The sequence below is a fragment of the Chrysemys picta genome, chromosome 4 (assembly GCF_011386835.1).
Source record: "Chrysemys picta bellii isolate R12L10 chromosome 4, ASM1138683v2, whole genome shotgun sequence".
NCBI lineage: Eukaryota > Metazoa > Chordata > Testudines > Emydidae > Chrysemys > Chrysemys picta.
The window spans coordinates 92,598,759-92,625,871 of NC_088794.1; the positions used below are offsets into that span (position 1 = coordinate 92,598,759).

General features: G+C 40.9%; 1 protein-coding gene across 2 annotated transcripts in view; it reads right to left on the bottom strand.

The window, feature by feature from the left end:
- Positions 1–1,056: 1,056 nt before the first annotated feature.
- SNAP23 (synaptosome associated protein 23) overlaps positions 1,057–27,113 on the bottom strand; it is a 38,721-nt gene continuing 12,664 nt past the window's right edge. For both annotated transcript variants that reach the window (XM_005284617.5, XM_005284618.5), the window contains exons 2-8: positions 17,851–17,960; positions 17,143–17,184; positions 14,848–14,896; positions 14,165–14,282; positions 7,098–7,250; positions 6,338–6,482; positions 1,057–4,202 (exon numbers count right to left, since the gene is read on the bottom strand). In XM_005284617.5, the coding sequence (XP_005284674.1) occupies positions 4,137–4,202; positions 6,338–6,482; positions 7,098–7,250; positions 14,165–14,282; positions 14,848–14,896; positions 17,143–17,184; positions 17,851–17,907 (630 nt within the window). In that variant the 5' untranslated portion in view covers positions 17,908–17,960 and the 3' untranslated portion in view covers positions 1,057–4,136. The remainder of the gene's footprint in view (positions 4,203–6,337; positions 6,483–7,097; positions 7,251–14,164; positions 14,283–14,847; positions 14,897–17,142; positions 17,185–17,850; positions 17,961–27,113) is intronic.

A 27,113-nucleotide genomic window follows, 5' to 3' on the forward strand; every position in this document is an offset into this window, starting at 1 on the left:
TCAGAAGTCATCTTGTATTTTCCTTATACACGCCTCCCACTCACTTCTTTCAGACACAGTTCACTTGTCCTTTTTGCTGTATTCCTGTCTGTATGATGCCTCACAGTCCCTTCCAATTCTTGTGCACCTGTTTCCCCCTCACCTGTACCCACATACGCAACATTTAACTTCTGCTTCTTCAAATTCAGCCTAAATTAGTATTGACTGCAACTAACTGCATATGTAAAACGAGGCTGGCAGCTTCAAAGTATAGTGTCTACTGGCCACATGTCCACAATTGGCATTTACTGGGAGTGTCAGAAGACAAAAGATGGAATGATGAAACAACTGCATAGTCATTTTATGGACAAGTAGAGAGACTCCATTAGTATAGTGTATTACTCTTCTATAGGAGTAATTTACACATGTAAATTATTCTTGCCCACCCTTACTGTCTTCCTCCCATCTCAAAGGTGTTGCAATCTTATCTACAATTATCCACCACTTTTTATCAAGCCTCTTACTTTCTCTCCCCAGCTGTATTTGCATAATATTTTAGGATATATTTACATAAAAGGCACTTCACAAACTAGAGTTTTGTTGTGACAGATACAGAACAAAAACTGGAGTACTTTTGCTAGTTCACTTAGAGTGGATTGAGGATGAATTGGTGGACATTTTGGCAAAATTTTCAAAAAAAGGTTCAGGGGTGCTGCTTCTGCTTTGTCATCTTATGATAGGGCTTTGAGAGGATAGAAAGATGGAGACACTTCACATATGCAACTGCTTGCTACTAATTACAACTTTATACAACCCTTTAGGTAAGGAGTATGCCAGGGTACGAATGGAGAACTATTTTAAAAAGTAACAATTTCTGAACCTGCTCTCACCACTTGAGTTCTCCACTTTGCAGTACCGGGACCTCCAAGTAAGATGAAAGGTTAAAATTGCAGGAAGTGAAAACTTAGTGGTAACTACTTAGTTCTGTCAAATTGTCCAAAGGCAGGAGATTGGACGGTGTATAGGTTAAAACAAGATTTAATTAATGGCAAGTACTTAATAGTAAACAAACTACAGTGAGTTATAGAGTTCTGTATTTTTTCCATACACAATACATAACAGTTTAACAGTGACTACAAGCAGCAACTGAAATAACCTTCATTTTTAATATTAAGAATCAGATTTGCTGTGAGAAAAATGCATATAAATTGTTTATTCTGTCCGGCAAGTACGAAGAACAAGAAAGTATGATGTGTAATAGGATAAATGCTTCTAACAGGCAACGCCAAAAGACAGTATTGCTGTGCAGTTTGCTCTGGAACATTAAGGCACTGACTCCCTCAAGGGCCCAGATCGGTGTCCGTTATAAAACAAATGTTAATATTCATTTAATAACCAAGCTATATCCCAGTGCTGTCACATTGGCACACAAGAATTGTAGGTGAATCCCAGATAAGCTACATAAACATGAATAGTGTCATGCAGGGCACAATTTTAAGCTGTGATATTAATCTTCCATGTACTCAATGCAGCATCCTCTTAGCCAATGTACCTAGTATCTGTTGTAATAGCTTGGGGAATCAGACATGAGGTAAGATGTTGTAATAATGAAAGGGAGGGTGAAAAGAGTTCCAAGGAATTACAGCAGAGGAGTTCGGCAATGTTATACGTGGAACAACAAGAAAACAGTTTAAGTATTCCATTCCCAGCAGTACATCACTACCTTTAAGTTAAAAAAAAAAAAAGAAGCAAAAGGCATGCTCTGTACAAAGGTTCTTTCACATAAGCCTCTTAAGTTGGTATAAGAAAGTCTTATTGGGTACTGGAATCCCGAAGCTTTCACATGCTGGGGGTTTTATTGTACCAGTAGGTAATGGCACTACAAATGCTTCTTTGCTACTCATGTTTTGTGTATACATCTTTAGCTACTAATAGGATTAATGTACAGTTAATTTTATTAAATTAATTTTCCTTCCAGCTGTTTTGGAAGCCACAGAGGACAACATGCAACCCCAGAGAAATTTCCATCACCCACAAAAGGTTGCTTCATTTAAGCCTTATTCAGACTAGATTTTCCATAAAATTTGACCTGGCTTTCTGCTTATTGTATATAGCAGTCTTTTTTTGTCATAGTCAGAATTCATTTATAGTAGCCCCTGGAGTGCACTGATAACTGGGATATGTAGTTGTGTTGCACTCCCATCATTTAAGGAATTACCAAAATTACTCATCTAAATCTTTGCAGGTCCCATCCCTCTGCCCCAGGATTTTCTACCAAAAAAAAATAATAATAATAAAAAAAAAAATGAACTACTCTGCAAAGAATAAATAAGCTTGAATGTGATTAATTTGGTCATTCCTCAACTAAATCACTGGGGGGGGGGGGGGGGGGAATTCCAAACTAAACATTCAAATATCACAGCTTACGTTATTTGAAATCATCACTTTCCCTTTTAGGGTACACAAAACTCATAACTACTTCACTCCACCTCTCAAATAGAAACCATTAGAATCTTGGGAATAAGATTGGCTAAGTTTATTGGAAGACAAAACATGAATCCACATCCATTTTCCCTGTGAACAATTTTGTTTTTTGATTCTAGCTGATTGGGGTATTCGCCATTATGAGTAGGAACCTCAGCATTACCACCACAAACAACTTGGATTTGGAACATTTTACATTACATAAACTGATTATAGTAAAGATAGAGCAAGCATCTTATTCCCAGAACAGGGTAAGAAGGGAGGAACAGAAGTAGTTCCTTCATATGAAGCATTCATTATAGCAAGATAGTATTTTAAATGTTCTACTTATTGTGACATGTTGCCAAGCAAAAATTTAACTTCATGAAACATAACTTTTTGAATAAGTGGACAGCAGCTATCTGGTATACATCTTAATTTAAATTCAGATTAGGTGGGAAAGTAGCACATGCATAGTTCAGAAGTATCATGCAGAATAGAGGGTGAATTATGGTGTATACATGGTTTAAAAACTAAAAGACTGAGAAAAACTGTACTCAAATGTGTGAAGAAATTTGTTCTCCCTCATTCGTTATTTAACATCCATTCAGAGGTTTAAAAAAGCTGCCCCTAACACACGGTGGGAGAACAGAACAGAACTTGGTGAGATTTGTGGTACTGCAGTGGAGAAAGGCACAACCCAAATTCCAGGGAGAACTGACAAAGGTGAATTTGATATGGAATCCAGATGGGAAATTTGCATGCTTACTATAGGTGGTCAGATTCAGAGTCTGTCTGATGTTTTTCTGGAGACTTTAATTGAAAACTTATCTTACATTTTTATCTAAAGCTTTGTTGAGCCTACTTTTAAAGGAAATATTTAGAAGCTTGATATAAAATCTTTTCCATTGCATAAATATGGGAACCGAGTTATTTTCTTCTGTTCAACAGTAAAATAGGTGCATGGTGTTTAAAATCAATTATATACACAATACAAGTATTACCAGAAAATGCAGCATAATTTGTTAACCACAGTCTCTACATCAACATCACTTCACATTCAAAGAATGAAAATGCATGTGTTCCCCCCTCCCCCCATTTCCTTCAAATTACAGTGTGTATTGTTTTAAAGCCCTCAACCCACAAGTAGCCAGTGAGCCAGAACTTCTTAAATTTGGTAGTTTATATATGGATTTCATTTATGTATTGGAAATTAAACTAAGTGTCCGTAAAACTATGGTTATCCTGCTAAACTAAGAAATACAGGTAATAAGCATCACCGAGTTCCTATTTTAGTGAGAACGCACAACTCTAAGTGAAGTAATTAAAAAACCCCAAAATTTGTAAAGTCTCCTCTCCAACCTTTCCACAATTATACCACCCTGTTTATTCCATTTTAATAGAATACTTTGTGTTGTGAGGGAGAATAAGAGAAAGAACATTCTCAAAGCTGTAAAACTAAGCCCTGAGCAGGTTTAAGAAGGTAGGGCAGATGATTAGGAGCTCTGTTGCTGCTCTGATGGAGTCAAAGCAAAATCTGCACACAAGGATAGGAAAACAAGTACTATAAAAAGCAACCTGCTGCACTCGCTTCCCGACTCCGCTACCCCTGTTTTGAAATACAGAAAATTTCACAGATATGAAAATGGTGACTTGCAGCTGGAGAAAGACACTGGACAATGGCAGAACGCTCATTAACTATCAATGAGTTTCTTGGCTCGGACATTGGCTTGCTCAATACGATCTTTGTTGGTATCCGCCTGAAAAAGGAAAAAGCATGTGTAAAAATTGCAGGTGACTGAAGACTAGATACTAAGAAAGCTTTAACAAACAAACATTTTTAGTCTGTTAGATAAATTTGAATACATATCTTAAGGAAAATTTTTATACATCTGGGTATAATACTTAAATTGTCCAAAAGTATAAAGGTTGGTTTAAAAAAAGTCAAAAACTATGTCAAAATTTCTTTGTGGGCTTGACCACAGAAGTACAAGATGCTACCATTGGGATAGGTAGAAGGGAGACAAGAGCTCTTACTGATTGGCTCAGCAGGGGCTGGTAGTTTTGCAAAGGCAGAATGATCAGAGGGAAGAAGTTGAATCTCTCTAGCGAGCCCCTCAAGGCAACTCAATAAATAAAATGACTGGCTTCAGTGAATTGGAGGAATTAAGGGAAGAGATTTGAGGGTGTGGAGGAGAATCCACCACCAAAACAAAAATAGGATTTTTCCCTCCTACTTAATTTCTTTCATAGAAAATAGTAATCCTTAGAGCTCCTGTGGTACAACTTCTCAACATTAAAAATATACCACAGTACTCAGCCCTTAGAATATAGGATAAATTAAGCCATTCACCATTTATGCAAAAATGAGCAAAATGATGCACTGCCAACTGAAAATGATTAATCTAAAACACTAAGGAAAGAGAATTGGTAAAGTATTTTGTATAAAACAGACTCCCATGAGTCTTTTGAATGTACTGTTGTCATAACAATATGGCCTTGGCAAAAAAAATTACAGTAAGATCGCAAACACCTATAATTAAACTAAAGCATCCAAGAATCAGCCAATCCCATCAGGCGACTGGCAGTGTTCTTACATCTCTCTTAAGGAAAGATCCAAGCTCCATAGATTTTGAGACAAGAATGGACCATTATGATCATCGAGTCTGACTTGCATAACACAGGCCACAGAACCTGACCCAGTAATTTCAGCATTAAGCCCATAGTGTCTGGTTGAGCCAAAGCGTCTTTTAGACAGACATCCAATCTTGGTTTAAAAAAACATTGAACTCTGGAGACTGCACTACACCCTTAGATAAGTAATTCCAATGGTTAATTATCCTCATTATTAAAAATTTGTACTTTATTTCTAGTCTGATTTTGTCTAGGCTGAGTTTCTAGCCATTTAATCTTATGTCTTTATCCACTAGATTAAAAAGTATTTTACTGTCAGAACGTTGTCCCCCTGTAGATACTTGCAGACTGGTCAAGTCACCCGTTAACCTATTATTAGTTTAGCAGAGAGGAGGTTGAGTTTCTTTAGGCTGGTAAGGCAGGTTTTCTTGACCCTGAATCATTCTTGTAGTTCTTTTCTGCACATTTTCCAATTTGCCTAGAATCTTTTTAAAGTGCAGGTATAAGAATTGGACACAGTGTTCTAGTAACAGTCTAAAGCCATACATTGGCAACACCACCATTCTATTGTATATTCAATAGCAAAAAACCTGTGTTAATGCAGAAGTAAGGTTGCTTGGTGTTCTGCAATGGGATAACATACCACTGAGTTGAGCAAAACTCAAACGTCTGAAAACCAGGAAATGCACAGTTAAGATTGCCATGCAACCTTTACTCGGTCCTCTTTCAGCAATGCCCCAATATGCCCTGTTATCACACATCTTTACTCTGCCAACCCCACAGCTGCTGAAATGTCTAGTCATAAAAGTGGCAACATAAAGACCTCCCCCAGATAGAACTCCCCTACAGTAACAGTTACCCCTCCCCTCCATACACACACTTTGTAGATAGATGTTGAAAGAGCCATCCTGCTCTCTAATCTCATTTAGTGGTCTATAACAGACTCCCACCAGTACCCAATCTTGTGATTTGTCAGTTACAACACTAATCCATAAGCATTCCAGGTCCTGTGCTTCTGAATTGTGTAGACAGAGGATACCAAGGACATGCAATGATTTGAACAATAAAGATACTGAATATGCTCAGGAACTGGTAGTAAAAGTTTAGTATGGTATGATTGCATACTTCTGATGCACTTGATCACTGCAAATGCTCATAAAGGCAGCATGGTGAACCCATTAATTTAAGAGTATTCCATAATGCTTCTCGTTTCACTATATCCAAGATGGAAATGGCAAGAACAGGATTATTTGGCTCTTACCTTCTCATTTATCCGGTCTATTTTCTTGTTTTGTGAATCAATCTCATTGCCCATATCCAAAGCCAGGTTTTTCAAGTTCCCCAGGATACTTCCCACCTGAGCAAGATTTTCATCCATCTCATCCTCTCTGGCATCGTTTGTTATCCTGTTGAAAGTATCAGGAGACCCCTGTGTTCAGGAACCAGAAAGTTGCTTCCCCACTGCCAAAATGTTGTTCAATAAACTCCCACTAAAACATATTTCATCACAACCCACATTTTCAGAGTAGGGTAGCTGTTTCACTTTAATATCATCTATTCAAGCAAGCAGCCTGCTACTATCTGTCCTTAAATTCATTTTGCTGAAAGAAACTGGACCAAGCGGTTTCGTTAAAATGGCCTCAAAATTCAAAACAAAGATAACCATTGGCAGATTATGCTCTACTGTATTAGAGAGGGATTCAAATTCTGTGTCAGATGCCCTTTCATTATGTGACAGAGCAAATCCTAATGCAACATTCACCACAATAATTTGAGCACCAAGCTCATATGATCCAGGGGCTAATCAAGTGTAGTAATTACTCCCAGCACTGCATGCTATAAGGAGTGAAACTGCAGATATAAATCCACAAATGAAAGCAATTCACCAAAGGGCTTCCTTCCCAATTGACAGTAAGGATTTAATATATAGCCACTCTAGTTGAATGCATTCTGGAAGGAAGAAACTCACTTAAAAGGTATCTTAATGGCATACATGTTTGGGGGAAGATGGACAAACATACCGTGTAATATATCCCCCACTTGCTCCTCCAGTGGTCTGTGGCTGATTATTTATTACACGTCCTGGCTGGCTGGCTACAACACGGTCTGTTGAGTTCTCCACACCATCACCCCAGGTTGACTTGTATGCCTTACCAGACTCAAAGTTCTTTGTTCTACCAAAAAGAGATAAACCCAAATATATGCTAGATTAATAGAGGGAAAAGAGAGGACACCAGATTTTTTCCCCCAGGTGGCAAGGGAGGGAGAGAATTATTTCTTTCAGGGTGGGATTTTCAAAGGCACCCAAGTGATTTCATAGAAGTGTAGGACTGGAAGGGACCTCCATAGGACATCTAGTCCAGTCCCCAGCACTCAAGGCAGGACTAAGGAATAACTAGACCATTCCTGACAGGTGTTTGTCTAACCTGTTCTTAAAAACCTCCAACGACTGAGATTCTACAACCTCCCTAGGCAATTTGTTGCAGTGCTCAACTAGCCTGACAGTTGAGAAGTTTTTCCTAATGTCCAACCTAAACCTCCCTTGCTGCAATTTAAGCCCATTGCTTCTTGACCTGTCATCAGAGGTTAAGAAGAACAATTTTTCACCCTCCATGTAACAACCTTTTATGTTGTTTTATGTACTTGAAGACATATGTCCCCCCTCAGTCTTCTTCAGAAGAAACAAACTCAGTTTTTCCAGTCTTTCCTCACAGGACATATTTTCTAGACTATTTTTGTTGTTGTTCTCTGGACTCTCTCCAATTTGTCCACATCTTTACTGAAATGTGGTGCCCAGAACCGGACACAATACTCCAGATGAGGCCTTATCAGCATGGAGTAGTGTGGAAGAATTACTTCTCATGTCTTGCTTACAATGCTCCTGCTAATACATCCCAGAATGATGTTCAGGTTTATTTTTGCAACGGTATCACATTGCTGACTCTTTAGTTTGTGATCCACTATAACCCCCAGATCTTTTTCTGCAGTATTCCTTCCTAAGCAGTTATTTCCCATTTTGTATGCGTGCAATTGTTTGTTCCTTCCCAAGTGCAGTACTCTGCATTTGTCCTTATTGAATTTCATTCTTTTTACTTCAGGCTATTTCTCCAGTTTGTCCAGATCATTTTGAATTTTAATCCTATCCTCCAAAGTACCTGCAACCCCTCCCATCTTGGTATCATCTAAAAAACTTTGTAAGTGTACTCTCTCTGTCATTATCTAAATAATTTATGAAGATATTGACCAGAACCAGACCCAGGAATGATCCCTGTGGGACCCCATTGGAACTTCCCCTTCAGCTTGACAATGAACGACTGATAACTACTCTCTGGGAGTGGTTTTCCAACCAGTTCTGCACCCACCTAGCTCCATCTAGGCTATATTTCTTTAGTTTGTTTATGAGGTAGTCATGCAGGACAGTATCAAAGGCCTTACTTAAGTCAAGATATACCATGTTTACTGCTTCCCCCCTATCCATGAGGCTTGCTACACTATCAAAGAAAGCTATTAGGTTGGTCTGTCATGATTTATTCTTGACAAATTCATGTTGACTATTACTTATCACCTTATCTTTTAGGTGTCTGCATATGGATTGCTTGATTATTTGTTCTATTATCTTTCCGGGTACTGAGGCTGACTGGTCTATAATTCCCTGGGTTGTCCTTATTCCCCTTTTTATAAATTGACACTCTGCCCTCTGGAATCTCTCCTGTCTTCCATGAGTTTTTGAAGGTAATTGCTAATGACTCGTATCTCTTCAGTCAGCTCCTTGAGTATTCTAGGATGCATTTCATCAGGCCCTGCCGATTTGAAGACATCTAACTTGTCTAAGCAATTTTAAAATTTGTTCTTTCCCTATTTTAGCCTCAGATGCTACCTAATTTTCATTGGCATTCACTATATTAAACATCTGATCGCTAACCAACCTTTTTGGTGAAAACAAGGCAGGCATTTAGCACTTCCACATTTTCTGTTATTGTCTCTCCCCCCCCCCGAATTGAGTAATGGGCATATCCTCTTCTTGAGCACAAGTCCTCTTGAAAGTAAAAAGACCAGTGACTTTCAGTTGTGCTGCTAAATCACTACCGCCTTGTCTATACTGCAGAGTTTTGTCACCCAAAGGCAGCTTTTGGCAGCAAAACAGTGGAGGTGTACACATTGCAATGCCACTTTCGGCAACAAAATAAAACCACTTTGATGAGAGGCACAGGGCTTTTTGCGGCAAACTTAAAGCAACAAAGCATCACTGTGGATACTGTCATTCGTTATATTGCCATAACTGGCCTCCCCCAGTATCCCACAATGCCTGCCATGACCACTCTGCTCACTGTTTTGAACTCAGCTGCCCTGCATTCCTGCTACACAAGCATGTGCTCCTCCCCTGTTAAAGCTCCATGAAGGTCTGAAGCTAAGCATGCCACTCAGCTCCGGCAACAAAGAGCAAATCATTAATGTGGAATGCTGCTCTCTCCCATACTATGAACTCAGAAGCAGGCGGGGGGGGGGGGGGGGGGGGGGTTGGGGGGAGGAGGTGCGCATGCAAGTGAGAGATACTGCTGTGCAGAGCCAGGGAGGGAGGTGGGGGCTGATGTCAGGGGTTCCCCCCCACTCCCTGCCTCAGGGCTGGTTGCTTTTGGTGGCTGTCTGAACTTGGAGACTGCATACTGACACTCAAAACTCTCACACTCCCCACCACACTCTCTCCCAGTGGCATTGCAGTGTTTACACCCCACTTCCCTCCCTACACACTTCAGTTGAAAAGCAGCTGGCAATCTAGTAGGATGCCCATGGAAGGATGGGATTGAGAAACCTGCATCATGTGATGCTGTACCTGCCCCATGAGGCATTGCAAACTCTTCCCAAAGCACCCTGCGGCCAGTTGCACAGTGGGATAGCTACCACAGTGCACTGCTCTCTGTGTCAATGCAAGAGCTGCTAGCGTGGACGTACTCGGCCGACACAAGAAGCTAGTGTGGACATGCAACAGCGGTTTTAATTAAAGCACTTCAATTAAAACAGCATAACTTTTGGCAACAAAACTCTGCAGTGTACATACAAATGCTTTACTGCTTTAACTATGCCAGTATAGTTAAAACAGTACAAAATACTACAACTATCTTAATGTGAACACACAGTTATATCAGTATAGTAGGACTGGTCCTGCCTTGGGAAGGAAGTTGGCTTAGATGACCTCCTGAAGTCCCTTCCAACCTTGATATTCTATGATTCTGTATTCTCCTTTTAGTATGGAAATAAGTTATACCAGTATAAAGCACCTTTGTAGCAGTATAACTTCATTCACAGTAGGAGCTGTACCACTATAAATATTTTGAGAGGAAAAAGTTACCCCCTAACCAAAAAGGTTATGCTGGTACAAAAGCTGTATTTAGACCAGGCCTTAATGCTTTTAAAAATCAGATTTTAATTGTCATTTTATGCAACATCTTAGATACAAGACTACAGATGAACAGGGAAGCATAATTATTTTGATTTGGACACAATCCTCAACAGGGGATGAGCAAGAGGTACCTTGAGGTTGAAGCAACCTTGGGAAACATTTATGTACTTAACTAGCATTTCAGATATATTCAAGAGATGATTTCCTGATGCCATCTCTCCTTGATTCTTCAGGTAGTTTTCCAGCAATAGATTGATGTGTTAAACACAGGACAACTTAAGTCATACTTACACCATTATGATTTTAGTGCATGACCCAAGAAAAAGCAAAAAGATGGCCTGATATAGCGAAAGCCCTATTATAACCAAGTATCTCTTATAGCAGCAGTGACAAGGAGCTATGAAATACAAGTTAAAAAGGCAAGTAGATCTATAGCCAAGTTAGAGAGGTTTCTGAAATTTTACACAGGTGTAATTTTTTTAAATTTTAATAAAGAGGTTTTGTAACCACCCCATACGTACTACGCTTGTTTGTTGGTGGTCTCACAAGTGAGACCAAGGATTAAACTGGCCATTAAGCCTGAACTACTCTTTCCCTTCTATTTCTCCATTGGGCCAAAACATTTGCAGGGTAGTATGGGGAAGCTTTCACTGGCACTATACCTATGCTGTAACTACAGGACCTTTGTCAGTGTGACACCTTTCAAGAACATTAAGTTAAAGTTTAAAATTTTGCAGCACCTATTTAAAATGTTGTGATATAAAAGAAATGTGTTCTGAGAAGAAAAATGATAATAGTATCAGATGAAGACTGATGCTCTCATTAGAATCTCTGCCCAAGTTTTAGCTGCAAAAATACAGGTAACTTCACATTTATTTTCTGTGAATGAGGAAAAGGGCAGACAACTCTAGCTTAGAAGAATGCCTTAGTCTTTGGTCAGAGCCCATGTAATACCACCCTCAGCAGAGCTCTACAAATACAAACGTAAACTGGTGCATTCAGTCACATTTCTGGTATGGGGCTTACTCAGATCTGATCCCTTTTGTTTATTCACTCAAAGGAACTTGCTTTAGTAAGAAAAATTCATTTCTACTACTTTTCACTTGTTAGCACTGAAGCAACACAATTATGGGAGAGCATACGGATTCTATTTTGGTTTGTGCAGGATTAATAAAGATTGCAGTTCTTCAATGGGGTGGCACAGTTGTAAGTAAAAGTAGAATTTGCCATAAAGAATGATGCACAAGTCTGAACATGCAACTTTACTTTTACACCCACCCCAGGTGGAGTTTTATGGTGCTGGACAATAAGGAAGATCAGTTTTTTATTTCTATAAGTTTGAGTGAGTCACCTGAAATACAAACATGACTGCCACGTTGCTATTTTTAAAGTAATTTTCCAAACTATTACTCCATGTTTGTCTAACTAGGGGAAGTTAGACACCTTCCTGAAAAGGAAGCCAATATGTTTAAGATCCTGAACATCAACAACTGGTACAGCCTCTCCTCAAGGAGCTGGGTCAGAGTTAATAGGCTCCCATGCCTAATCCATTCTATAATGTGCTATCTATAGACATGAATTTTACACTGGAACAACACAAAACCACAGACAGTCACAACATGTCTTGCATGCAAACAGCATGCCCATGCAAACACATACCCATTTAGAACATCACCTTAGACAGATGGTTAACAGTATAGGCTGTGTCACAAGATTGACCTTGTCCTAAAGTCCGGTTTCACCAGTTAATTGAATCCAGCTTCTAGTGTTTAGTCTTCATTTTTATTAAGTAAGTGGAAGGTGGGTATGTTAGGAGAGAATGGAAAAAACAGTAAAAAACCATCAAACATGCAAGCAAGTGGTTAGTGACAGTTTTTTTTCAGCTGAAGTCCTTTGCTTTCAAAACAAAGTAGCTTTAAGTAATCTGAATAAAGTAGGGGAAGAAAAAGACAAACATTTACTTATGTGCACTCTGGTGTTTAAATTCAGCCTGTGTGTGGAAGACTGGCTATCCTAGTGCTGAACATTTATGTAAGATACCCTCATAAGTGGGACATTGGGGTGAGAGGACTGTCAGCATTTTTCAGATCCACTCAGTACAGTTTTTCCTGCTCTTGACCTCATCACTGCTTCCCTAATACACCTCAGCACACGCCAAAACTTCCCAAGGCACTTCACTCTGAAAGTCGCCTACCAGAATTAACATATTTGGAAGTGCCACAAACTCCATCACAAATACAGAGTGAGTCTGCTCAGATTCAATGGCACTAGATTGCAGGTTTTTTGCCCAAAGTGAATCACTTATTGGAAGTGGCCAATGTGACATTCAGAAACCTGGACAGGATTGTAATCTGAGATACTGACAGGATTCAAGTTATGTTAAGAAAAATGAAATCGCACATTGGTACAACAACTTCGTGTTGAGCTACAGGCCAGATCAGAGCTATTTACTTGTCAAACTGTTGTAACAGAAGTCTGAACTTTTAGACCTGAAAACCTCATGCTCATTTTAATTCAGGATGATCACATAGCATTATGTTGTTCTGAATGAGACCCTCATGTAAGGGACTTGAATGTACAGTTTAACTACCTCATTTCCACTTCAATCATTGAAGAGATCCAGGCTCTCTTTTTGGCCCACTGATTGCAAGTTTTTATTGTGGGTTCAAACACAATTCACTTTGGCAAGTATACATATACAGAGTCTCCTTTCCTTCCCCTACCACCCTAAGAGAGAGGGGCCTGTTTAGCCATTTTCTTTGTAAGATTCCCACAAATTCATTTAATACTTTAGAGCAGCTTAGAGAGGACAACTAGTGGTAGCTCTCAATGGTAAAACTGCCTAGAGAGTACAACACATCCCTCTCTGCTCCGTCTGCTTTATCTGTCTTTTTGCTACAAATGTTTGAAACTACACCAGAAATGCCATCCAGCAGGATCTAAAAGCCTTTTAATTGACATTTTCCGAGAGGCCAGTGGTGACACGGATTACAGTTAAGGCACTATGACAAAAACTTGCAAAATAAATAAATAAATAAAAATAGAGAATGTAATAAGTAATGTGAGATTTTTAAAGCTGGTAAGACCAAGGCCTATTCTGGTTTTCCTTTTCCCACTCTGACCTCCACATATACTAATCTGTAAGTTCTACTCAATGCTAGATCTTATTTGTCCTCTCCAAAAAATAAGTGCCATAATATGTTCACCTTCCTCTCACCCTATGCCAAGAAAAATAACAGATTAGCCCAGCACATATTACCAGTCTTAATAAGCCAGTGTCCCAGCAATAGAGAAAATCATTTGGGAAGAAAATTTCAGATTCCAATGGATCTTTATAATAAAGAAGGAGAAGAAAAAGTTGAAACTGAAGTTATTTTTGAACACTAATATTGCTTTACTGCATATAAGCTTCAGGTTGGGATCCCATTATTTACAAATCTAAAAGGTGGTTACTGAGAGTGTGTTTTAGCTACTAATCCCTATCTAAATGGTACACTCTTCAGCAAGCTGCAGTTATCAATTTCCCTAAAAAGCACTTAGGGCAAGTTGACTATTATCAGTATAGTTTTTATTCCAACAGCAAGTGGAAAGATTGTTTTTTAGTTATTTCACCTCTGAATGTTCCCCAATATGGTACTCTTTTTGTGGGATCCCAGAAATTCAGACCTGAGTCTGGATTTGTTAACTGACCTGTTGCAAGGACAGACACAGAGGCCACAACACTTGTTGAGCTCTGTCAAGGTCTTTTCAGCTTCTTTCATGTCCTTGTTTATTTGGTCCATGCCTTCTTCTATACGGGTTAGTTGTTCTAAAAAAAGTAGTTACAAAACATACAAAAGTTTGAGAGATTAGACCTTATTAGAGGGGAAGCTTTTATCTGAAATGTTAACATCTAAGCCATAAATTAGATCTGTATACTCAAGCCACTCGTCCCCTAAAGAGACTTTTTGTAGCAAAAGCAAACAGTGGCATATGCTGCAATAGAATTTTTGATTATACACGTCCAGCAATCAAAAATTAAAAGCTTTTTCCTCCCTCATAGTGTAATAGTTATGTTGTCTGGATGTTTAGATGTTACTAGCTTCTTTTAAAGAAACATTATTTTGTCAGGGGGATGGGGATGGAGGCTCAATAGCACATTTAACTGCACAGCCTGCAAATGTCTAGTGACATGAACCAGAGCTAAATCTTAAATACTATAATTGCCCAAACATAGGAACATCTGACTAGTGAAGCAACCTCATTTCTATACCAAAATGAGTTACTGAGGCCAAAGACTGATCAATTAGGACACCAAACATAAGCACAGATATTACTGCAGACCATTAAGATTTAATATTCACAACTCTGCTTTGCACACAGGTAGAATTCACCTCCTTGTTCATCCAGCATGGTGATCGTCTTGATTCCTGCATCCTGGGACTGTAAAGAGAAAAAGGAGGTTTGCAGAAATGACACTGGTTTCAGTACACAGTCAAAGGCTCTAGCTAGACCACCACCTGCTCTGAACTACAATATTGGAATAATGGAAGCTTGCACTGCAGACCACCACTAAGAGCAAGTCTACACTACTGCACTGTAGTGTGTCTGGTGAAGACACGCTATGTCGACAGGAGAGCGCACTCCTATCAGCATAATTACTCCACCTCCCTGAGAGGCAGAAGCTATGTCGGCAGGAGAGTGTCTCCCACGGACATAGCGCCAGTGAGGACGCCGTTTTAAGTCGATGTAACTTGCATCACTCGGAGGTGGGGGGGGGGGGTGTCATTTTCACACCCCTCAGCAATGTAAGTTACATCAACTTAAGTGGTAGTGTAGACCAGCTCTTAGTTTCACATGTGATAGGATACTGTTTAAAAAAAAAAAAAGTTAGTACATAGTGACAATACTGCAATTCTGGTTGAAATGGCACTATTCATATCCTTTTTAGAAACTTAGTGTTCTGAGACACTTTTTTGGACTGACAATTTTGCTTAGTCTCAGTGCAGAAGCAATTAAAAGTTGGTAGGAATCCCTTTTGAGTTATCTAAACAGGGAAAGGTATTTCAAGTGATTTGCTGAACTCAGATATTCAAACACAGATCAAACTTGGCATGGACAAATCAATGAGAAATCAAGTCCCAACCTCACCACCTAAGTCACTGCCCAGTGGATAAGACCTTCACATAGGATGGCCGGAGTAGGCAGGGAAAGTGGTAGGACTTCCTCCTGGAGGAAGCCTTATGAGCCCAGTCTCTAGACCCTACACCAGATCAGCCATTCTCCCTTTGAAGGAACAAAGTAGCCTACATTCAATTTTAGGCGAGTCAAAGTCAACAGCAACTCTGGCACTGGGGAAATCAATCCCAAAGCTTAGTCAGGGATGAAGTGCTCAAGTTTTCAAATTGGCATTGAGGCCACATCAGTACCGAGACCACTGGGTCCAACTATTGAGCCTACAAGGGCAGAACTTTCTGTTCCAACGCAGATTTTGTCTAAGGATCCTTTAAAGTGTGGGGAGTTTAAAGGCGCTCGCAATTTCTCAAGTACTGAAGAAGCCCGTATTAAGTATGTCACTACCAGAGATTCCAGTATCGAAGAGCTTTGTTAAATTAGAATTAGCTGATGTGGTACCCCATTAGTGCCAGGATCTCTTTCAGTTCCTAAAATAGTATGTGCCACAGCACAAGGCAGTCAAGCACAGCCTCAATCAAATCTTTATTTTGAGGATGCATCTTTGCCATCTTCAGCTGTCCTTAACTCTAAGAGCAAGTAAAAGCTCAAGTCTTCAGTGACAGCCTTTGCCAAGGATGCCTCTCAGATTGCTGGTAATGCCAATCCCCATCCAACTCCTGGCTCACTGATAGCAGTCAATAAGGATGAGAAGTCCCAAGGCAGGTCAGACCTTCCCTTTGGGCATGGAAACAAAGAAAAAGATATAGCTCTATCTCTATACATCTCACACCCTACTCCTCCGGTACTGTGGTTGGTTGCTGGTTACCAAGCAGTCATGGCTGGATACAAGTTTAAACTTTGGGAATGGATGTTCAGTTTCCTTGTGGCTTCAGATGGAATTACTATGGATTGCCAGATATTAGAGAGACTGTGAAACTGTGATATGTTATCCAATTCCATTCTGTGTTGCTTCTATGTTGTCTTGCATCCCAAAAGTTACTTTACCTTTTAACACTGGTCACAAGACACCAACTATTTCTGACCTGTCAGACAACATGGAAGTGCAGGAGATTCAGCTGCAACCTGGAAAGCCATCTACCCAACTGTGGCTCTCAGAAGTGGAAGAGTTTATCTTTAGATAACCAATAATTTGTCTCCATATTCTGTATCCCTATAACTGGGTTATTTTTTAAAGCCTAGTCTCTGCCATCTCTCAAGGTACACTTGTCTGCCATTTCACCTCATCTTCTGCCAGTAGACAGTTCTAGTGTTTCCAGTTATTACAACATCAAAAAACTGTCTGAACTTCTTTCAATTACTTTTCTTACAAAATGACTATAACTGAAAGATCAGAGAAATTTCTATTTTTTTTCCAGTTTGTTTACTTTGTACATTTGACAAAGTATAGTCAATTTCACTGTCTCCCCTGTATAGTCAATTTATTCTGAAACTGTTTGACAACACTGCTTCACCAAGTTGGTGCATTTCCAAAGATTTAGTAAGTGCTCCCTTACCTCAACAGCCAGGCCAAGAATCCTCCTTGTACTTTCCAAAGACTAGAAAGAGAAGATTTAACATAGTGAAGCACATGTTGTAAGAGAATCAGTAAGACTCTCAAACACTAAGAGTTCAATATAATAAAATAGCTAGTACACAAAGCTTTAATAACCTGGAAATAAGGGATAAGTAACTATCCACACCTATATATCAGAGCTACAATGATCTAGGATTCTTTTCCATTGGCTATTATTCATATTTCTCAGTACACACTAAGGTCAACAAAATAAAGTTGATACTTCAAGTGCTCCTCGGATACTAGAAAAAACTGCTCTGATATCTCAGGGACAATTACTATAGCTAGGCAAAGTTCAGAAAAAATAGGAGCGTAACTTCAGGATCCTAAAATGAGTGTTTAAGCACCTGCCTGATTTTTAAGAGGGTGAGCACCCCACCAATTTCATTGGTCTCAGTGGGAGCTGTAGGAGCTCAGCACTTATAAAATCAGGCAGATGCCACTTTAGGAATAAAATTTCAGGCTCCTATTTAAAAAAAAACAAAAACAAAACCTGGCCCCAGTAGCTACCAGGTGAAGATACAGAAGTTCGGGATATTCAACTTTGCCCTTGCAGTCTTCTTCCTAGGCTCCCCCTACCTTCCTATTCTCCACAAGTTAGGATAACTTATATATTAGGATCCTGAATGAGCCTTGGGGGAAGTTTTACCTCATCAGTGACTTGGTGGGCCCTCAATTGAATTTCTTCAGGTGACAGTTCAGCCATGATGAGATGCTGCTTTAAAAGAAGTTGATCAAAAGGAAGTAAGGTCTAGTCTCCTGTAAAAATCGAAACAGAACATTAACCCATAATAAGTTCTGGAGATGGTGTGCATTAGTCTGTAAAGGCTGCTACAGATGACACTTTTCAACTGAAAAGATGAATGGAAGGCAACACACTGAACTCAAAGAGTATAAGAGCATACCTACTTCCTTCTGCACAGTACAATGCTTGTATAGTTCTAGGGGTTATTTAACAGAGCTATTCACCTGTGTGTTACAAAACTGAGGTATGAGTAAAAAAAACAAATAAACTCATGAACGAACCAGCAAATAAAGTATTTTAATGTTTGTTTTCTTTCTGCTATTGTTAAATCCCTGTCCTAGAAAGGATATTTACATTTCATGGGAAATTCTAGCTACTGGTCATTTCCTGAGTTCTTCCTAGATCAGAAAGTCTTAAGTAAAAAACCTCACAAACAAGAACAGAAATCAGACTGATGATTTTGGAGTCAGGGAAAACACTAGCTATTGTACCCAATAGTCTGAAAGTACAAATTGCAGGTATCACTTTTCAACATGAAGTGTGTAATGTACTTGAAAATAATGTTTAGTTATATACACAGCATCCAAGTATGCACAGATTCTATTCTGAGATAGCATTTCCTGGAGTCAACTGAAAACTCAACTCCTTTCAATTACAATATTTGTTAGAAACTAACCCAGTATAAACTTTCCTGAAACAGTTGTCTGCATAGCACCAGATTGGCTTTTAATCTAAGATGTGCACCACTCACATGACCATTCTGGTAGCTGAATTTGCAATGGTCTGAGTTGACCATTTAATCACTGCATTTTATACTTTTGTACACTGGCTCTCTCAACAACCTCCTCATCAAAAGGATATTAAAACTCTGTTCTGGTTCTGAATTTGGACCGGTTTTTAAGACGGTCAATTTGAATTTATGTAATGGCAGAAAAAAATGGAAGAGAAACTGCAGAATATTTTTCTTCTTAAGAGATTAGTCAAAGGAAAAGGCTATTTGTCCAACAAGATTGTCCTTTTGTAAGTATTTCAAGTTAATATTAGTTCCATTTGAATCCTGCCTCTATAGCAGGGATGGGCAAACTACGGCCAAGGGGCCACATCCAGCCCTTTGGACATTTTAATCTGGCCCTCGAGCTCCAGCCGGGGAGCAAGGTCTGGGGCTTTCCCCACTCCAGCCGGGGGTCTCAGAAGCAGCGTCATGTTATCTCCCCCCCCCCCCCCCCAGCTCCTACACATAGGGCAGCCACAGGGCTCTGTACGCTGCCCCTGAAACTCCCATTGGCCGGGAACCACAGTCAATGGGAGCTTCAGGGGCAGTGCCTGCGGACGGGGCAGCATGTAGAGCTGCCTAGCTGAGCCTCTGCCTAGGAGCCGGAGGGGGGACATGCCACTGCTTCTGGGAGCTGCTTGAGGTAAGCACCACCCTGAGACTGCACCCCTCAACTCCCTGCCCCAGCCCTGATCCCCCCTCCTTCCCTCTCAACCCCTTGGTCCCAGCCTAGAGCACCCTCCTGCTCCCCAAACCCTCATCCCCAGACCCACCTCAGAGTCCACTCCCCCAGCTGGAGCTCTCACCCCCGCCCCCGCACCCCAGCCTGGACCCTCCTCCCACACTCTCAACTCTTCATTTCTGGCCCCACCACAGAGCCCTTACCCCCAATTTCATGAGCATTCATGGCTTGCCATACAATTTCCATACCCAGATGTTGCCCTTGGGCCAAAAGGTTGCCCACCCCTGCTCTAGAATATTGATTTCACTTTGGTAAGAGCAAGAGCTTTATAGTCCAGATTGCTGTAACTGTAGGGCAGTGGCTCTCAACCTTTCCAGACTACTGTACCCCTTTCAGGAGTCTGATTTGTCTTATGTACCCCCAAGTTTCACCTTATTTAAAAACTACTTGCTTACAAAGTCAGACAAAAATACAGAAGTGTCACATCACACTGAAAAATTGCTTACTTTCATTTTTGCCATATAATTATAAATCAATTGGAATATAAATATTTATTTACATTTCAGTGTATAGTATATAGAGCAGTATAAACAAGTCATTGTCTGTATGAAATTTTAGTTTGTACTGATTTCACTAGTGCTTTTTATGTAGTGTGTTGTAAAATTAGGCAAATATCTAGATGAGTTGATGTACCCACGGAAGACCTCTGCATACCCCCAGGAGGTATGCATACCACTGGTAGAGAACCACTGCTGTTGGGTAATGGCCAACGTTAATTACTGTTAATATCTTCCCAGATTTCTGCTTGTGAACTAAATGTACTACAATGAGCAATATTTTCTACAGTTTGCATGAATTAGATTTGCTTTATGAAGAACATTAATTGCCTAATGCTAAGAAGGATCTCGATCATTTGGAAAGCTTTGTTTATGAACAGGTTCTGGTACCACCTCCCGCATCACAGAGCCCTCAACATCTAAACTCAATGAAGCTTGTCTACCTGGAGAAAAAGTCAGTGTTTTTGATAAGTCCATGGCACTCCATTTTTAATAACCTGATCATACTGCCACTAATGCACTTCTACCTCCAGCTTAAAGAGAGGTCTTCTATATATGATTGACAGATCAGAAAGCAACAGGTTAAGGAAGAGGAGACAAGGGAAGGAAGAGTGGGCACAATAACCTTAGCACTTCAATATATGAAATAAAATGGCTCTTTAAGGACACGTACTCTAAAAGGTTAAGAGTTAAAGTTAATCCATAGATCCATAAAAATAAATAAGGCTTGAGTTGAGGTTACTGCATCATCCTAATCTCATGCTTTTGTGCCTTGGTGTTGCAATACGTAATACAAGACAATACCATTTGGAGAGCGAAAAGCAATCCATTATATGGATTTAAAGATGTGGCAACCCCCAGTCAGAACTTCATTGAAGGTTCTAGTCAGACTAGCAACCTGAAAGTTATTCCTCTCCATCCACTTCTCTATTTATCATGCTTAAAAAAACTGGTTTCAGTTTATAAAAGTGTGTGAAATAGTCATAATGCATCAACACCAGAAAAAAGCCAAGAAGAACACTGGATACTAGACAATGGTTTGAAAGTATCAGCCTTCTAGCACCTTTTCGACAATCTTCATTTCCTCTTTCAGCCAGAACAATTGAGAAAGGACTTTGTTTACACTTTACAGCTTTCCTCAGCACTGCCTTGACACTGAAGCACCAAGTTACTCAATATTAACCTACAGTATCTACATGCAGAGTTTTAGACAGAGTGCAAAAATGCATGTATGTGCACTGGGTGCAGGGAAGGGGGAATGGCTAACAATTATTCCATAGTAAGAACAAAGAATTTAAAACTGAGCCAGCATAAATTTGAATCCAAGGACACCCAATTTGAAGTCATCTGCAGAAGATACTGGTTTTCTACTCTGTAGAGGAGACAGCCATGACCCCTGAAAAAGAATTATACATTGTACTAAAACTAGGGGAATTCTTCTTTTCCAGCAATAGTAAATTTGCTAGCAATGCATTTTTTTCCAAAGCACCACAACTATAACAGAATTTGACCCAAATTTGTGTAAGTTTTGGCAAAACAAATTTGAAAAAAATTAAAAAAAAAACACAAACATTCTATTTCAACCATTTTGAAACAAAGCGTTTCAGCATTTCACTTTGAAATGGTATTTTATTTAGAAAAATAACTAAATTTCAAAACAAAAAATGTGAACACTTGAAAACTACCCCAACAAAAAAATGGAAAAAGTTTCAATTAAGCGAGACATTTTTGTTTTACCCAAAATCAGGGGTGGGTAGGAGGGAAGAAGAGTGTATTTTCCTTTTTGGTGAGAAAAACTGAAGAGAATCAGTTTTAGTTCAAACTGACTTTTTTCCCCCCAGGGGATTTTTTGGTTCGGTCCCTAAACTGAAAAATCAAAATTATTCACTCAGCTTTTATACCCTTACCAGCCAAGTTGCTTCCAGGATTCCTTAGAATCTGAGGTGTTCTTATCTCATGTAACTATTCAGAGAGAATTCCCAAAGGGCTAGCAAAGTTGTTTAAGCAGAAGAAAAACTAAACCCATATAGCAATTTTTTCACATTATGACTAATGGACTTTTTTTTGTTAAGAAGTCTTCTATAGTGCACAGACATTGGAGTTTCACTTAAAGCATAAGGAAGTCACAAGGTAACAATGCCTCATTTTCACTTCAATTTTCACCCACACAACTCCCAGCAAAAATGACATGCCTGAAGAAAGAACCCCAAAAGGCATGTACTAATTTATGAGAGGAAGTGGTTCTGCTGGCTGCAAGTCCTTTCCAGTCAAAGCTAAACAAAAATTAAGGATCTTTACAACTTTGTTTTTCTAAGGCTGAAAGGGATTTTCCCCCTTTTTCCTCTTGAAGCCAAACATTACCATTATAGTGAACTAGAACAGGAGTACAAGTTTCTTAGATAGCCTTATAATGAAAGGTTTCAGAGTAGCAGCCGTGTTAGTCTGTGCATCCGAAGAAGTGGGCTGTAGTCCACGAAAGCTTATGCTCTAATAAATTTGTTAGTCTCTAAGGTGCCACAAGTACTCCTGTTCTTCCTTATAATGCAGTACATTTTAAGGGAAGCGTCACAAGAAGACAGTCTATGAATGCAATCAGTTTAGATAATTTTCATCGTCTTTTTAAAGCTATCATCATTTTACTTGGTGTACAAGATCATCCCTGACAAATTCAGGGAATAAAACTATGTCCCAACAGTAACATTGGACAAAATACAATTTTGACAGATACTGGAAAGGAAGAGAAAGGGTATTACCCAGAAAGCCATACAGGAAGAGTTTCCTCACCATACATGACATTTCGTGGAATCCATGTTTCTACTCCCAGTCACTTCCTTCCCTCCCCACCCCACCCTCCTCCAAAAAAAAAAAAAAAAAAAAAATTAGAAATAGACTATACAGAATCTCAACTGATTTATTTGTTGAGTGTCCAATGCTCATTTTGTCAACCACAAATCTTGTCAGGGCCAGCAATATGTAGCTGATACTTTCCTTATTGTTTAAGGAACCCGTATCATGGTTAGCACAAGCGAGATCACCACTCCCAGGGGTCAAGTTTGGCTCTCTTAGAATAAGAGACAAACAAATGCATTATCAGAACACTAACTTATAGGTTAGTTTGCTTTTACTTAACTTCTGCTACACAGCCCTTGTAAGGCTCCCTCTGCTAGAGCTGATCAGGCTGCTGTGTTTGTGTCCTACCACACTGGGCCTGTGTGCTCTTAAGCTTCTGTTGGTCTGAGGGTAGGTTGTAGCATAGTCTCTTTCCTTCGCATCTCTGGCAAACTTCTGGTCACAGGTTCTGTCTGTTCTCCCTTTACAGAAATGGTTCTAGTGACCCACCTGCCTTAGACCCCCACCCCCAGGACCAATGCTAACCCAGAGTCCCCAGCAGCCTAAGCACACCCTTTCCTAGAGCTCCAGCCTTGTAGGTGCTCAGAGTTTACAGTTCATCTCTTCAGGTACACATGACAATGAAAGCAAACACAGTTCATGCCAGTTTACTTAATTTGTTTGGTTAGCCAAGCAGTTAACTACTTTTGCAATGCCGATACCCAATATTCATCTATTTTCTGAGCCGCTTATCTTACAGCTCCCCCACACAACGTAATCATTGCCAAAACAAAATAAAAAAAAATAAAAAAAAGGAAGCAGAAACAAACCACATAGACATCCCTTTGTTGCACAGTATCTCACCGCCAACCCAAACCCACTGTTTCTCAGAACACTTACTCTGAAAATTGGAATGATTAATCCTTATGAAACCAGGCAAGTTTCCCTACACCCATAAGCAAATCAGGTGTATACATTTAAGCACAAAGTAAGATTTTCCTAGGAATTCATTTAAATCCATCATAAAAAGTAGTAAGTTTTTTTATTTACCAGTACCAGTCTTAATTGATCTATTTATCCTGTAACTGTTGAAACCATCATTAAGAGTACCTCTACACTGCACACTCCTTATGGCATCAAGCAGAGTGCATATACTGCATGCCCCCAGCATAGGTATAAATTGTGTATACAGTGAGGCACTGTTTAGGTGAATAAGACATGCCTGAACCCAGGGGCTATGTACCCTACGTGGTTCTCGACACACCCAAGCAGTGCCTCCCAGTCTACACTGCCATTTTTAGCAGTGTAGTGCCCTGCTGGAAAGGCTCCTGCAGGAGGAGGCAGCAGGCAAAGGTTCTGACAGCTCCCCGCTGCTAGAGTGTTTCCTAGCCATAGCGAGCTGCTAGAACAGGGGTGGGCAAACTTTTGGCTCGAGGGCCACATCTGGGTGGGGAAATTGTATGCAGGGCCATGAATGGTGGGCTGGGGCAGGGGGTTGGGGTGCAGGAGGGAGTGTGGGGTGTGGGAGGGGGTGCTGTGTGCAGGAAGGGGCTCAGGGCAAGGGGCTCCAGGCTGGGGTGAGGGGGCTCAAGGGGGAGGGGAGCAGGGGGGGTTCAGGGTGCAGGCTCCAGCCCAGCACTGCTTACCTCGAGCGGCTCGGAGGTGGCAGCAGCATGCAGCAGGGGCTAAGGTGGGCTCCCTGCCTGCCCTGGCCCTGTGCCACTCCTGGAAGTGGCCAGCAGGTACGGCAGTGGCTCCTGGGGGTGGGGTGGGGCAGGGCAGGCAGCTCTGCCACGCGCTACCCTCACCTCTGGGTATTACCCCCGAAGCTCCCATTGGTTGCAGTTCCCCTTTCCCAGCTAATAGGAATGGGGGGGGGAGGAGGGGACACCAGTGCCTGCAGGCGAGGGCAGCTCACAGAGCCCTCTGCCGCCCCCCACCCCAGGGATGTGGTGCCGGCCACTCCCGGGAGCGGCGCGGGGCAGGGAGGGAGCCTGCCTTAGCCCCGCTGCACTATGGGGCTGGCAATCCCGCGGGCCAGACTGAAAGCCCTGACGGGCCAGATCCGGCCCGCGGACTGTAGTTTGCCCTCCCCTGTGCTAGAACCTTTCCCTGCTGCCTCCCTCTGCTGAAGCCTTTCACTGATGTCTGTAGCTACAGACCAGTGTGCATGCAGCTTGCTTTTGACTGCTGTGTGTAGCTACATATACCCTACATGCTGCCACCAGTGAGGTGCAGCCTAGATGTAGCTAGAGGGTGGGGAGTTGCAGGACACTGCTTTAAATATTAGCAATGGCATCAACTGAAGGAGTAACATCAGGTCTTGGTATCAACTTTACTGCTACCCTGCAAAGAAGAGGGCTCCCTTGTAAAGGGTCAGTGCCAAATTGATGGGAGACACCACCACCACATGGCCTGCAAATCATAATGGCCACAACCGGCCATGGTTTGGGGATGCCACGGAAAAACAAGTTCTATTTACAGTATGAAGGTTACAAATTTGACCACAAGTTTTATTCAACAATTGTTTTTGGCATACAGTAGAACCTCAGAGTTATGGACACCTCGGGAATGGAGGTTATTCGTAACTCTGAACAAGATGTTATGGGATGCTCCTCAGGGCGGACTGCTCAGAGTGGGAGCTCACAGCTGTGCCCACGAACTTCAGCGTCTTCACCTCCTACCCGTAAGTGGCTGCCCAGCGAATGGGGGTGTGCACAGGCGGCTGGTTCTAGCCCGTGCTGCAAGGATGATGAGTGAGACACCCTGGGGCACTGCGGTGTCAGTAGGTACATGATGCAGGCTGTGGCCCTTTAAAACTGAGCTGCTCCTCCAGAGTGCAGCATGCAGGCAGGAGCTTGGGCTCCAGCAGCAAACACTCCAGGCCAGGTTCCAGTAGGAACTCGGGAAGTTTCTTTTCTGGAGGGGGCAGGAAAAACTGTGCTTGTAGCTTACAGGAAAGCTGCAGATCCCAGCACTGCTCCTACTCTGCCTGCTCGTGGGCTCACAGCCGTGCCTGTGAAACTTAGCAACTTCACCTCCTACCTGTACGTGGCTGCCTCCCACATAGCAAGTAGGTGGTGGGGTGGGGACAAGCAGCCCCGATGTGCCTACCTTTAAGAAGCAATACAGGCACAGTACAGCATGTGTTTTTTTGTCTCCGCTGCTGCCTGATTGCTTACTTCTGGTTCCACATGGTGTCCGGTTGACCAGTCAGTCCTTAACTCTGGTGTTTGTATCTTTGAGGTTCTACTGTAGTACCAGTTTCATACTTGTGAAATAGGTGAATTTCACCAGCAAAATGACAGGAGTTAATATATAGCACCTTATTTCCAAGTAGCTGTTCAGAGGTCACACGGCTGTTAGCCAAAGCACAAGGAGCCAAGAAGAGCTTAAGGTCTGTAAGTCAGCTAAAATAGAACTTGGGTAAGTCACAGCTTCTAGGCCTCAGACAACCCTGTTTAAAACAAATGGGTAAAAGAAAGACCTCACTGAAAGGTAGATGCTGCATCTGGCCTGAGCTTTTTATTAGCTACAGTTTGCTCTAAAAAGTGGACAGGAATATTTGGCTTTCACAAACTTTTCAAAAATAAAATTTAACATTCCACATTTGGAACAAAAGTATATTGCTTTGAGTAAAGACAAGTTTATGAATTTTAGATAGGCATCCACACTCTGGAAAAAGGATTTGTGTTTTCAGTTATCAGAACTGGAATACCTCCTTTTCTATAGGCTGGATTCAGCACCAATATGCCCTGAGATTCCAAGCATGCTGATTTTTCAGAACTTTTGGAGCCTCATGCAGAAGGTGGATGTACTTTTTTCCCCCACATCTACTTCCTAGTTCACTAAGAAGTTGAAAGAACAGAATAAAGCAGATTTCGCAGAAGATTTTGAATCCCAAACTATATGGCAGTCCCTAGGCATCTGTGTCTTGAAAAACTATAAGGGAAATTAGAGGCACTGTCCCTGATCCCATAAACAGAAATAATAGTATGGTCCCCCACACCAATGCAAAGCATATCTGACTTCAAGAGACTCTGCACTGGCACTTCTAGGTCTTGATCCAGTAAATAGAAGTATTTTAGTATCTAGAGGAACATTCGTTTCACTCAATTTGGTGAGTTAAACTAGAGTAGTCTGTTTCACTTTCTGATTTTAATGCACTAGCACAGCACTGTTTGCAAAACTGAATGGGCATATTAAAATGTCAATGAAATTAACCAAGTTGCAAAAATGTGTGCAATAAGGTATGCAAATCCGCTTTTTAAAAAAGGAATAAAAACCTAGATCTGACACCAAGACTATTTTAAAGCACCCTTTTAAT